Genomic DNA, 13345 nt, shown 5'->3' on the forward strand with positions numbered 1-13345 from the left:
AGTGGAATGACGTTGTTCATCCCGTAGTCCTGGCGACTGACAAATAACGTGGCCTCCTCAAAGGGCCTGAGCAAACGGCAGGTGTCACGCATGAGCTGCCACTGGCTGACATCGAAGTTATACATGGGAGTGCTCCTATCCGCTTGGATCATCAAGAATTCGTGGATGGCCTTTCTCTGTTCGTATAGTTGGTCCAACATATGGAGGATGGAATTCTAATGGGTGGAAACGTTGCATATCAGCCTGTTGGGGGATGCCGTTCTGCCGCTGCAGCTCAAGGAGGGTGTGCTTTGGGGTGTACCAGTGGCTGAAGTGCATGCAAAGTTTCCTGGCTATTTTTATGATGTCTTGCAGATGGGTGGAAGACTTCAGGAACCGCTTGACAACCAGACTGAAGACGTGTGCCATGCAGGGCGCATGGCTCAGCATTCCTCGATGCAGCGCCGACACCATGTTCTTCCCGTTGTCGGTCACCATGGTTCCGATTTTGAGTTGTCTTGGAGAAAGCCAGGATTCGATTTCTTGATGAATCACACTGAGCAGTTCCTCCCCTGTGTGACTCTGTTCGCCCAGGCAAACCAGGTGCAGAACAGCGTGACACCGCCGTACCCTGCACCTGTGGTATGCTGAAGGGGCACTGTGAATTGTCCCTGCAGTGGAGGCTGAGGACACAGTGAAAGATGAGGAGGCAGAGGCCGACGTTGTTGCAGGACCAACAACGTGAGAACGTGGAGGCAGAAGCGGTGTCATCTGGCCAAACTGCTGGTGTGGCTGTGCAGGCACCACATTCACCCTGACCGTAGTTACAGCTCCACACGTCAGCGCTGCCGAGCTCCTTGGCAGACACCGACAGGCTCAAGGACTGGCCCACCTTCTGTTCTACATATTTGTGCAGGGCTGGTACTGCCTTTTTCCCAGAGAAGTGACGGTTTGAGACTCTCCACCTTGGCTCGGCACAAGCCATCAGTTCTCTGAAAGGTGCAGAGTCCACCACTTGGAAAGGGAGGGACTGCAGCACCAGCAACTTGGACAGGAGCACCTTCAGCTTCTGCACCGTTGAATGAGTGCACGCATACTGTTGTCTCTTGGCAATCGCTTCGGCGATCGATTGCTGACGGAATGACTGGCGAGGAGTAGGAGGAGCAGGAGCATCTGGACCAGCAGAAGATGGAAATGACATACAGCTCCCTTCCGCTGAGGTGAGAAGAACCCACCGACTGTGGGCTGGGGGTGTCTGATGTCACTTGGTATAAGGTGGATGAATGAGTTAACCAATCAACAACCCTTGGGTTGCTGGTTAAGACACGACTGCTAGATGACACCGGGAGCTCAGGACTCTCGCTGCGACTCCTGCTTACACGCCTCCTTACTCTGCAGCGACAAAAATATTTAGGCCTCTGCCACTCCTCTGTGCATGGCCTGGCACTTCTCTGTCTGACATACTTTTAGCTGAACTAAATAAATTAAGCGCAATTTAAAACACCCCTAAAAGCTTTTACCACAAATAACTGCAACAGTGAACTGCGTATATATTTTTCTTTTCGTACTCAAATACGTCACTAAACGCTTTCACCACATATAACTGCAGAAGTGAACTGAGAATATATTTTTCTTTTTTTAACGGATATAAGCCATTAAAGTCTTTTCAACATAGCACTTGCACCCCAATAACAAGAACAAATTGCTGGAATGACAGTGCTGTATAATGCCTATTTGGATCCCCAAATCTTTCCCTGCACTTGTAAATCGCTTACTCTAGCACTGTCCCTAGCGCCTTCTGACGTCTCTCCCTGCACTAAGATGCTGTTAAATGATTCCTCCCTATCCTTTACCTGCACTTATAAATCGTTTCTTGAGTTTTTTTTCTCACAATGGGGTTTTTGCTATCACTCTCCGTAGCACATGCACACGTCTCTCCCTGCACTCGGAACGCTGTAAAATGTCCTAATCCAAGATGGCTGGGGCTATTTATAGGGCTGTGACATCACAGGGCTGGCTGGCTGCTGATTGGCTGTATGCATGGTATTATTGGTCATCCCGCCTTCCCAGAGTTCCTTTCCCCATGTCCTCACATGTGTAGCCGCCATTTTAGGAAAAATTGCGATTCTTTACTACGAATGGTGAGGAAATTGGGATTCGTTGGGAATCAAATTTTTCCTGGAATTGGGATCAAATTCCACTTCGTCAGCTTCAATTCGCTCATCTCTAGTCATAATGTATGTAATGTGGTTGCAGGGTGGCTGTATTATGATCTATTGGTGCATAGACACCTGTGGGTTTGCAAGTGCTATAGTTTTATCCTATGAAGATTATATAGTTGGCTATTAAATGGACAGTCCACCCAAAATTCGTATTCAAGTGGCAGATTCAAAAAAGACCAACTAAATCATTCTCTTGGCAACCATTCTGGTGAGACCAATGTGTTTCCAAATATAAGGGGTTTCTACCACCCCTGCTGGATTTTTTTTATATATAGTTGGGGATGTAATGACAGAGCAAGTAGCAATTTTCTTATTGAGGAAGGAGAAATAAGACCCCAAAGTGGATGGGAAAAGAGATGGAAATTTTTGCGGACAAATATTCCTGCTTTAAAAAAGTAAGCTGGTCCCAACTTGACCTCCTTCACCTGTACCTGAAATGTATAAAATTGTCTATTTTAGACATTTAAAATCCTAAACAGCCATAATTCAATGATTCTCCTTTTTCAATATATAAACTCTGACATTCATTGATTAGCAGGGAACATCTCTTATAGTACATACCGCTCCTCACATTCAGATAATGTTCCTCACTGCCTCTCACATTATTCTGGCTGACAGTTGTGCTTTTAAGTACCATGAATGCTTTTATTTTTATAGAAAAGATCATAATGGCAATTTTCTGATACAAACTTGCATCCCGTGTGTTTTGTTTTAAAAGCTGAATCCACTTTGTTTCCAGATAAACGTTGGAAAGCTATCATGACAGTTACGCAACTGTTCATCTTGTCATAGCTGCTGCTGTCTTTTCAGGATGCACTTGGAATTTTTTCTACCCTGATCCCACATAATCTGTAAATAAAAGTAAATTAAATATATCTTAATGCAGCCCTAAGTAAGTAAAAGAAAATATTGAGTTTGTAGGAGTTGGTGGGGGTGTAGGAGTTGGTTGATGTACAAAAAGCAGCGCAAAGGCCACAACTTTATTGTATTGTCAGTAGAGAATCAGGCAAAAAGCTGTTGATCCCTTCGGGTGGCCTTATGTATCATTGTTATCACCAATAAAAAAAAAAAAAAGTTATTCTGAGTGTAAATTATATTCTGCAGTGATTCTGAATAAATGTCCTGATTTAGTTTTTGCTTTAAGCATCTCTGTTATAAGAGCATCTACCTTTTCATCCTGTCAGTCATCTTTAAATGACTTTTTTGCAAACTACACAGTAGGAATGAGAAAAACCTCCAGAAACTTGGGAACAGACCCTCCAAATATGCCCACATCTTTATTTTTAACGTCTGCCCAGAGTTTGGCTTAGTTTCTCTGAAGCACGCCCCAGATGCAGACCTCTGGCCAGTTCTTCTACGTAAAACCTTTGATCACAGCCGACTTGGGAGACAGAGGCACCATTTACAAACACCTCTTGAGAGTTTCCATTTGCCTAGCCTGGCATAGGGAGGGGATGGACTTCAAAATATCTAAGACTGAATTCAAATTCACAAACTGTCGAAAGCTACACAAGAACTGGTACCAGGACACTGCCAACAGCCGTACCCTCAGAACTCTGAACGGTCTAGAACTCAAGTACTGTGTATCACAAGATTTACCGGATCTGCTGCAGCCCTTAACTGACCTAAATTGCACTAAAAGTCAGCACCCTTGACATGGACTTTAACTAAATGGGTGAGTAAACAAAGACAAAAGACACATATGCTTCTTCTGGCCACACATGAGATTGTATTTAATGAACAGTCTATCCAACTAAACTGATCTTTCAGATTGAGCCAATGCTGACAATTTCTTTTTCCTTTTTAGGGTTGACTGGAATAATTCATTTTTTTTCCTATATTTAAAGAGCACTTACAGAATCTGCATAACACTGAGCCAGTAATATCAGTCTCTGCTCCCAAGAAGCTTACACTCCAATGTCACCACTACAGTAATGTCATTTTCTTATTATTATACATATTCAGCAGTGCTATACAGAGAACTGTAACTGTTTACATCAGTGTTTGCACCAGAGAAACTTACTAATGCCACAAGGTTATATTTTTATAAATTTAGTTACACATTTTGCAGGGTTGTCCAGATACCCATTCACATTAGTATCTACACCAGTGAAACTTGAACTATTATGCCCTATTTCAGTCACACTGACTCTTCAACAAGCATCATGAAATCAGAATAACCAAACCAGTCTTCCACTATTTTGAATTGTTGTTGGAAAGGATCTTTCCAACGAAAAAAGACTGAACAAACACTGTACATTCAGGGCTGCTCTACTTTATGAAGAAGAGAGGGGGAGAACGACGAAGCATTGCATTTCGATTTAAACAATCTGGCAGGACGATTCATTTACTTATCTGGCAGGACGATCCATGGACGACGTCGGATGGGCGCTGTACATGCGCCATATTCTTGTCCAATACTATCCCTAAGATGATTATTAGACGAGAATCATCTGACGTGTGTACGTAGCCTAAAACTCAAATACAGTTGGACAAGCACGCACAGTACCTTAGCTATTAAGCTTCCGTGGTATGTTTGATCCTTTTTCACTGTGCACATGCCAAAATCAACATTGTAACAAAGTCTCTGGAGCAAGGTCTTTGGACATCAACTTTAACTGCTGTAACTTTGTGTCAAATTGTATCACATATTTGTATATCTTAACAGTAAGAACCACCTTGTTTGCATTGTCATTTCTTTTGGGCAGAGTCCTCTTCTCTTCCAGTGTCATTTATTGTACTTCTCAAGTATGTAGATTTGTCATTATACTAGTTTATACAAACCAAAGGGACATATTCGAATTTATTCAAAGTAATCATTAAAAACTATATACATATATATGCACAAAAGCATTTCAAATACATGCACATTTCATATTATAAAAATAGTTGCCGATTAAGGCGGAAATTCAACATCATCCAATTGACAAGTATAGACTCCTTTTGAGGGAGTTCCTAGTTTTTCATATTGTGATTTAGAATGTATTATTTCTGTCTCTACTAAACACATTTTGTTTTTATAAGTTCCAGTACATAACTAATAGTGTCAACATCCCAGCATCAGGATCCTGTCTAGCTGAAAGACGCCCCTTATAGATTTGTCAGTTGATACCCCTATGTACAGCCCTGCATAATATATTGGTACATGTACGATAGGAAGTGTTGCATATATTGTTAAGTGCTCCATGTATCTTCATGACCCTGGGGTTCTGTACAATGACTCCCCAATTTAATGAGTGTAGGTCTGACTGGGGCTTGTTAGTTTACAGTTTTACAGGAGAAAATACCTAACCAACGTTTGTTTAGATATTTTTTCTTTTTTTTCAGTAATTTTCTGTGTTGGATAAGAAAAGTAAAATCACAGACTTGTATGGTAGGATTATATGATATCTTCATCCTTAAGCTCTCCATTCTGTTTGCAGTTTTCAGTTATTGCCATCTAGACAGGTTTCCAGCTTTCCAAGGCAAACTGCAGAAATCCAAAGTGCCAAATCAGATTGTGTCTTTTACTGGCATCTATTATCTGGTTCTTTTTGATTGCTTGCTCTTTATGATTAGGAGGCTTAGTTCTTTTTTATGTTTTCTGGTATTAAATACTTTAATTAACAAATCTCAGTGAGACAGTTCTCACTGAAAAAGGCAGTTAGCCTTTTTGAGTGTTTTTTACGGGAAGCAGTCAGCAGCCTCAATCAATCACTATGGGGAGGTGCTGATGAGTTGCCATTTGAGGAGTCCACCGTTCCCCCAAGGTTTTTGAAAATAATCTTATAAGTTTTTTTAAAAAATGTACCAGTATCTCTGAGATTTTGAGTCTATTCTTTAATGGATCAATCTATGATCTGATCTCTTGCTTGCTTAGTTATAGGACATTTTAATTGTGCTGTGCCTTTATTTGCATATTGGAAAGTCATATGAAAGGCAAAAAGTGATGTTAATTAGAAGAGAGAGTCGGCCCAAGGCAACAGATGAATTCTGGCATTGTGTTTATTTATTAAAATATCTTTCATAAGACCTATCTCTATTGTCCTATAGCTGCAATGCAAGTGTTAGTTTGATTGGGGACACTAAAGACAGTTTTCTTTTTTAGGCCCTTTAATACATTTTCAAACTAGCAAAATCTAATTGTAATATCCCACAATCAGATATTGGCTGTCAATTTTTTTTAAATGGAAGAAAAACAATGTGGACATCCCCATAAGGAAACACCTTCTTGCTCTTGGGCACAGCTTTGTTGTGTTGTTTAGAATGAAACTACATTATTTGGCGATGGCACCAGTCATTCATCAGCAGCATTGTAGTACAAGATGACACATGTGCTGGATGTTATGTGGTTACTACGAGTCAATATAGTACTACCTGCCCCTATAATGTCATGTATTCACTGCCAGCCATAGCAGTAGGAGGCGGAATGTGTAAATGTGTGCAGAAGTCACAAAGATGAACTTGTATCCATATGTAAGACAATAACACCCAGGAATTGTAATGTAGCTGATCTATTTACTGAGATATTTTACCAGTAAGGGTAATTATTGTAAATGTCAGGTTTTCTCTCATAGTATTTATTTTTTGTAGGTGCCAGGCCCAAGAGGCTTTATCAGAACAGTATGGACAGCTTGGACCTAATAAAACTTCCTTCAGAAAAGGTGAGTAACAGATGTAGTGATAAAAGTGCAATGTAAGAAACAATTAACTTCTTCCATATAACTACAAGTCTCCTCCATTCTGCTGTCAAGTGGTGGAATTATAGGATGAAATCCTTCATATACAGGTACATCTTAATAAATTAGAGTATCATTAAAAAGTTAATTTATTTCAGTAAATAAATTAAATAAGTGAAACTCCTAATATATAGATTAATTACACTAGAAACAAGGTCAGAAGCATCTTACCTGGGCTAGGTAGGAACACAGACTGTACTGTTGCTCAGTGGTCCAAAGTTCTCTTTTCAGACAAAAGTACATTTTTCATTTTGTTTGTAAATCAAGGTCCCAGAGTCTGAAGGAAGAGTGGACAGGCACACAATCCAAGTTGAGTTGCTTGAGGTCCAGTGTGAAATTTTCACAGTCAGTGATGATTTGGGGAGCCATGTCATCTCTTGGTGTTGGTCCACTGTGTTTTATCAAGTCCAAAGTATGCGCAGCCTTCTACCAGGAAATTATGAAACTCTTTATGCTTCCCTCTGCTGACAACTGTTATGGAGATGCTGTTTTCAGTTTCCAGCAGGACTTGGCACCTGCCCACACTGCCAAAAGTACCAATACTTAGTTTAATTACCATGGTATCACTCTGCTTGGTTAGCCGGCAAACATGCCTGACCTAAACCCCACAGAGAATTTACGCGGTATTGTCAAGAGGAAGATGGGAGACACCCAAAAATGAAGATGAGCTGAAGGCCATTATCAAAACATCTTGGGCTTCTATAACACCCCAGCAGTGCCACAGGCTGATTACCTCCATGCCACATTGCATTGATTGACTGAATTTGAGGTTATAGGGTTACAATATCTGTAGGTTATATTTGGCAAACTGAAAAGAAATAGACACTTGGAACATATCACTCTGCGTGTAAGAAATATTTATAATATATCAGTTCACATTTTGAATTGAATTATTGAAATAAATAAACTAAGTGAAGATGTATGTAGTCCTCCTGAAGCTACAGCAAGTTTTACTGTGCACTACCAAGTCTGTGACAAACAGCTTAAAACATATGTCAAGCTAAAACTTTTTTCTTTTTTAAATTTTAGGATTGAGTGGGGAAGTGTTACGACCCCTTATACGGTTTTATTGCATCCTATGTCCCTGCAGGAAATTGTTACCCATCCAAAAAGTCATACTGTCTTTATCACCACAGAAGAAGAGGAAGCTTCCCCCACTTTATAAAGATTTTCTCACAGGACAGGAAGTGAAATCTCCCCCAATAGGACACAACAAAACATAAACGGGTTTTAACATTTTCCATTCAATCTAAACATTGTTATTCGTACAGTTTAATGTGCTGTAGCAGGTCTAGAGCACAGAGAGAACTTCTTTGTGTGGAAAATACTGAATGCATAGAGTGAGCTGGGCTAGAAGGACATATTGTAAAGAAATTCTAATAATCTGGATCGAAAAGATGATGAAATACAACAGAAAATCCAGTTTGTGCTATAGTTTGTTGGTCCATTTGTATTTGTCTACCTATAAAAATCATTTACAAGTCAACAGCTGTCTTATAAGAATCATGTACAGTGAGCAATATGAAGGCTGATGTTGCTGCCTCCCTTATGAAAATGCTATCTGACTGGCTGCCTCTGGCTTCAAAACCTCCTGCGTTACTGACCAGGATTAACCTTATACCCAGTGAAGTCAAACACTTGCTAAAGCTCAGTGACTCAAAATATGAGTGCGTGAGCAAAGGCAGTCTGAGTTTTTTTTTTTTTTTTACTGAAACAGATATCTTCAATCCTTTTCATCACAGACTCAGAATGGTGACAACCATCAAATGCCAGGCCTAAAAAAGGACTGCATTTCAAAACCAGCAAGAAACAGAAAATACAAAGAAAACCAATGTTCCACAGACACTCAATCTCTGGATGGAGTCCCAGTCGACACTATGGATGTTCGAGTCCAGATGCCCCACCTGGTAAGCAGAACTTCAAAAAAGATTTTTCTTTTTGTTCTGTGTCTGCTGGTTTGGCATTTGTCGTCATTGTCTGTTTTCAAGGATAACAAAAATCACCCTTAGGGCCTATGTTGATGGGCCCTGTATGCTTTAGAACTGCTTCTCTTTCTATACAAGGCTAAAGGAATGCAAAAAGCTGCCAAAACAAGCCAGCTGCACCTGCAGTGATATCTGAGTGATCTTAAAATTCTCTCAAACTAATGTGAAAAGAATGACATTTGTTTAGTAAAGCTTGTCAAGTAAACATCCCCTTAAATACCTGCCAGGTTGAACCCTGGCAAGATTGTATGTTTCTTAGGGACTGTGCAGTTATGGCTCCTAACCTTTGTTGTTATCTGTATTTTGCATGTCACATTGAGGTTAAGTAAAATTCCCCAGAAATCAATGTTTATAGTTGTGTAATTTAGTGAAAACCTTACACTCCTTTGGATAACTAGAAAAATAAAAGTGGGGAATGTCAACATGCCAAAATCCAGTCAATTCTAAAGTATCAGAGTGGGGTTGGTTGACTGACAGATCACTTGGTGGGAAGAAAACTGCTGAAATAGTAGTGCACTTTTTTCCAGCTTGGTTGATGCAGTACATTTGTGATGGATGGGTTGTTTGTTTTCTTTGTAAAAAAAAATAATCAGCATTCAGTCTGCGTACCTGGTTACCACATTCCAGCATTTACCAGTGGTTTCTAAGGTACAATAATTTATTTTTTTCTGACTTTGTCTGCATACAGGTGTTTTGCAGTCGTGTTGTTATTGGTTTATGTAAAAAAAAAATCAGAAAAACTTATCATGAAGCTAATATCACTATATAGAAGCTTAATTTAAAAAAAAAAAAAGAGAGAGAGAGACCATCAGATTGTTACCTGTCACAGCTGGGGGTGCCATCCAAAAATGGAGCTTGTTACTGCCTAACTCCAGGTAGTGATGGTGATTCCAAGTCATACTTGACCTCTGCAGCATTATGAACATTAAAATGCATACCTGGGAACTAAGGCCGCTTCCAGAAATTGTATCATCTATCACTAGACAGGAGCCGGGTAAGAGCTGGTTTCCTTCAGACTTGGCTAAACAGCAGCAGTGAGTTGAGCAGCCATGGAAATGGTTGATGTTTTTTTTCTGTGTGTTTTCATCTGTTTACAAATCAGTCTTCCGCCATGCTATCTTTTAGAAATTTGTATACCCACAATCTCAAGTTTAGAAAGCAGAAAACATCCATTCACTTTGTACAGCATACGCAGCATGTTACAGAATAAAATGACATGCCAGAGATCAGATGAACATTAAAAATGAGGACCATGTCTCATTACCCATTAAATGAATTGCAACCAACATGCGGTAAAAATGCTGGGTTACACTAATGCAGAGATGAAAGGTTACACTTGTCATTAAATTGGTAATAGGCTAAATGCTGGTCGCTTTGAGTTCCTGAGAGCCTGTTTAAAGCATGTGATTCCAGGTTTTTACACACTCCAAGGTAATTACTGAAAAAAGTCATACTTTAAAAGAGACATACAACTAAAAAGTTGCTTGATATAAAATTACACACACAAATTTTATATTTTCCTGAATCACTTTTTTATTGACTTGAGAGTGCGCCCAAAGAGTATGCTCAGATGGTCATCCATGCAAGCCATGCACCAGAACTTTTACACATTACAATGGACCTCACCATACACCATAAAGGTGTTGCTGTTTTGGGATGCTTGCCAGCTGAAAGCAATAACTGAAACATACAAAAAAAAAACATTAAACTTGCCACTAGCAGAAACAAGCCTTAATCAAATTGTCAAAAACTGCAAATTTAGTAGACTTTAGTTGCCTACAAAGACCCCCAGACCACAACTACCAATGTGAAAAATTTAAAGAAGGCTAGATTACGTGGGAACCCCAAAATTACATTTTTCTACAAATAATCATGACTGCAATAAAGTTTTGAAAATAGAACCAAAATCAATTTGTACCAAATGATGGTTGCATTTCAGGATTTGATTGTTCTGGTGTATTTGTACTATAATGTTTTAGCTGTAAAATATTCTGTGCACTTAGATGATCTCTAGCTTTTTTTTAACTATGTAAATAGGTGATGGGAGCTTTGCACCCTCGAAGGTCAGCCTGCAGGCAACAGGTGTCACATATATATCCATCACCACTGTAATAAATGAGCCCAAAACAATTTTTGGGTTCCTCATTTGTTTTCTGAACCAGACCCAGATATTATGTGTTGAGGATATATATTGTATTATATATTAATTAATTCCTACACTTAGATGTGTCAAAAATGTAGAATGACAATTTCTGGATCATTGTGAAGGTTACTTCCTTATTAATGATTAATTTAATATTTTTATCAGTTATAACTTGTAGTTTTCAATATTATGAAGTTACAAGGAAACTATTTTGTCTTTGTAATGACAGTCAGCTGTGGGCTTTTTTATTTTTAAGTATTGATGCATTGGCTCCTACCTTTCCTAAGCTATCACCAAATCCATTGTTTTTTCCCCAAAATGTCGAGCCTTTGAAAATTTGATATCCTGTTATGATAGCCTTAAACGTTTGCAGTATCGCAAATCCAATGTTACACATCACACATGTATATAATTTGATGGAAAGGAATTGTCTCATTTCCTGACACATTGCGCTCAGTGGCTTCCTCAGGGGATTCAGAGACTTGGATTGGTACTGGTTGTTAGTGATGCAACCGAAGAAAATAGTTGATAATCTGGATATTAAGGTGTAGAAGTAAGAGGTGTCGAGGTGTAGTCCACAATGGTCCAAGGCACAAAAATGTAGTACTAAGCTGGGAACAGGGATGATTTCTATATAATAGAACTATTTCTATGTAGCTTTATTGTTTACATGGCTATCTGAAAAGGCAGGGTTCTTTTTTGCCCATAACAACTAGATTATCTCATTTTCTAGTGCATGTTAGAAAGCAAGAACTAGCAATTGGTGAAAATGGTAAATTTAAGTATAGACTTTTTGCTGCCAAATTGTGGCTAGAAATTATTTTAAAACTTTTCACTGTCAGATTCATTATGGAGCCATCCTTTAAAAATGAAGGAATTTTGAAAGATGGACAAACACGCCAGGAACATCACATCTCCATTTCTATCCATTGATGAAGACTAACAGCTAATTTTGCATCCCTCACAGCTCAGACTGCACCAGTCTTAAGTCTGTTTCATGTGTCACAGGGCTACTTGATTACTGTAGAGCTCTATAAAGCTGCTGTCACACCTCTGTCACTAGTTTGAAAACCAGTGCATTGTTTTGCTTATGCTTTGCCCTAGGTTCATTGAAAGTCCTTCAGTGTTTAGCAACTTCAGTTTCACATTGCACTCTTCATCAAAGATTATTGGACCTTTATATGTCATGATGTCAGGTTTCATGAAATGCTACTCAGACATTTTATAGCTGGATAATTGTTATACTCCCTGCTGCAGGAAGTAATCAGTAAATCAAGTGGATAGTACCAGAACAGTGTGCTGAATAGAGGATCACTAATTTGTGTAATAATTTACATTCCCAGTAGATAACCAGACACTGGGAACACAATACAGGAAATGCAAACATCACAAATGAAAGATACAGCAGGTTGTGCCAATAACTTTCCATGTTGTGGTGGTCCTAAATTTAAATGCAGTTTATTTCCAAAAATAGTTTATATACCTAGAAAATGTAGACCAAGCAAAGTAATTAACTATGTTTAAACTATGTTAAATTAAAATGTAACACATTTTCCAGCCAAACTGCATACAGGATCTTGCTTCAGAATGACAGACAGAAAACACTGTGTAATATATCTCCCAGACTCCAGAGGATATATGGAAAATATATAGGAAGCATGCTAACTCTGTATACTAAAAGGAATGAGGTGTAGGTCTGAAAGGACCACACAGGAATGGTGCAACTGCACTCTTGTCCAAAACTGAACTTGCACTTAATGTTATTTAAGTTTTTGCCTTAGTTGCACTCATTTTACATGATGATATGATGCTATATATGCTTTAACTGTACATGTCGTGTGTAGTTTACATCAGAGGGAGCCAGTGGATCTTAGAGCAGTGTTTTTTAACCTTTTTTGAGCCAGGGCACATTTTTTACATTGAAAAAAATCCTGCGGCACACCACAAACCAAAAATGTAACAAATTGAAACTCTGTAGTTTAATACAGTATATATAATGACAATATACCGTATTTTTCGGACCATAAGACGCACTTTTTTCCCCCCAGAAGTGGGGGGGAAAAGTCCCTGCGTCTTATGGTCCAAATGTAGCCTCTGTGCCCGGGCCGTCTCTCCGGTATCCTCCCCAGCCGCTGTCCCGTCCCCCCTGTGTAGCCCCCCCTCGGGCTTTTCTCCTGTCCAGCGCGGCCAGAGTGACTGTGACTCCTGTCACTCTGGTATCTTGCGTCCTCCCACTCTCAGCATGATTGACTGACAAAGTCATGCTGGGAGCAGGAAAGCACACACATACACAACACA

The 13345-nt window shown here is 39.5% G+C and overlaps 1 protein-coding gene across 4 annotated transcripts in view; it reads left to right on the forward strand.

Moving 5' to 3' along the window:
- GPSM1 (G protein signaling modulator 1) overlaps positions 1-13345 on the forward strand; it is a 134132-nt gene that overhangs the window by 79010 nt on the left and 41777 nt on the right. For 3 of the 4 annotated variants that reach the window (XR_011923426.1, XM_072430769.1, XM_072430768.1), the window contains exons 10-11: positions 6774-6844; positions 8662-8826. Coding sequence is in view for 3 of the 4 variants with exons in the window: in XM_072430769.1 (XP_072286870.1) it covers positions 6774-6844; positions 8662-8826 (236 nt within the window). In the remaining variant the exon portion in view is untranslated. The remainder of the gene's footprint in view (positions 1-6773; positions 6845-8661; positions 8827-13345) is intronic. The other variant, XM_072430770.1, reaches the window with a different exon arrangement.

This window comes from Pyxicephalus adspersus, chromosome Z, assembly GCF_032062135.1.
Source record: "Pyxicephalus adspersus chromosome Z, UCB_Pads_2.0, whole genome shotgun sequence".
NCBI lineage: Eukaryota > Metazoa > Chordata > Amphibia > Anura > Pyxicephalidae > Pyxicephalus > Pyxicephalus adspersus.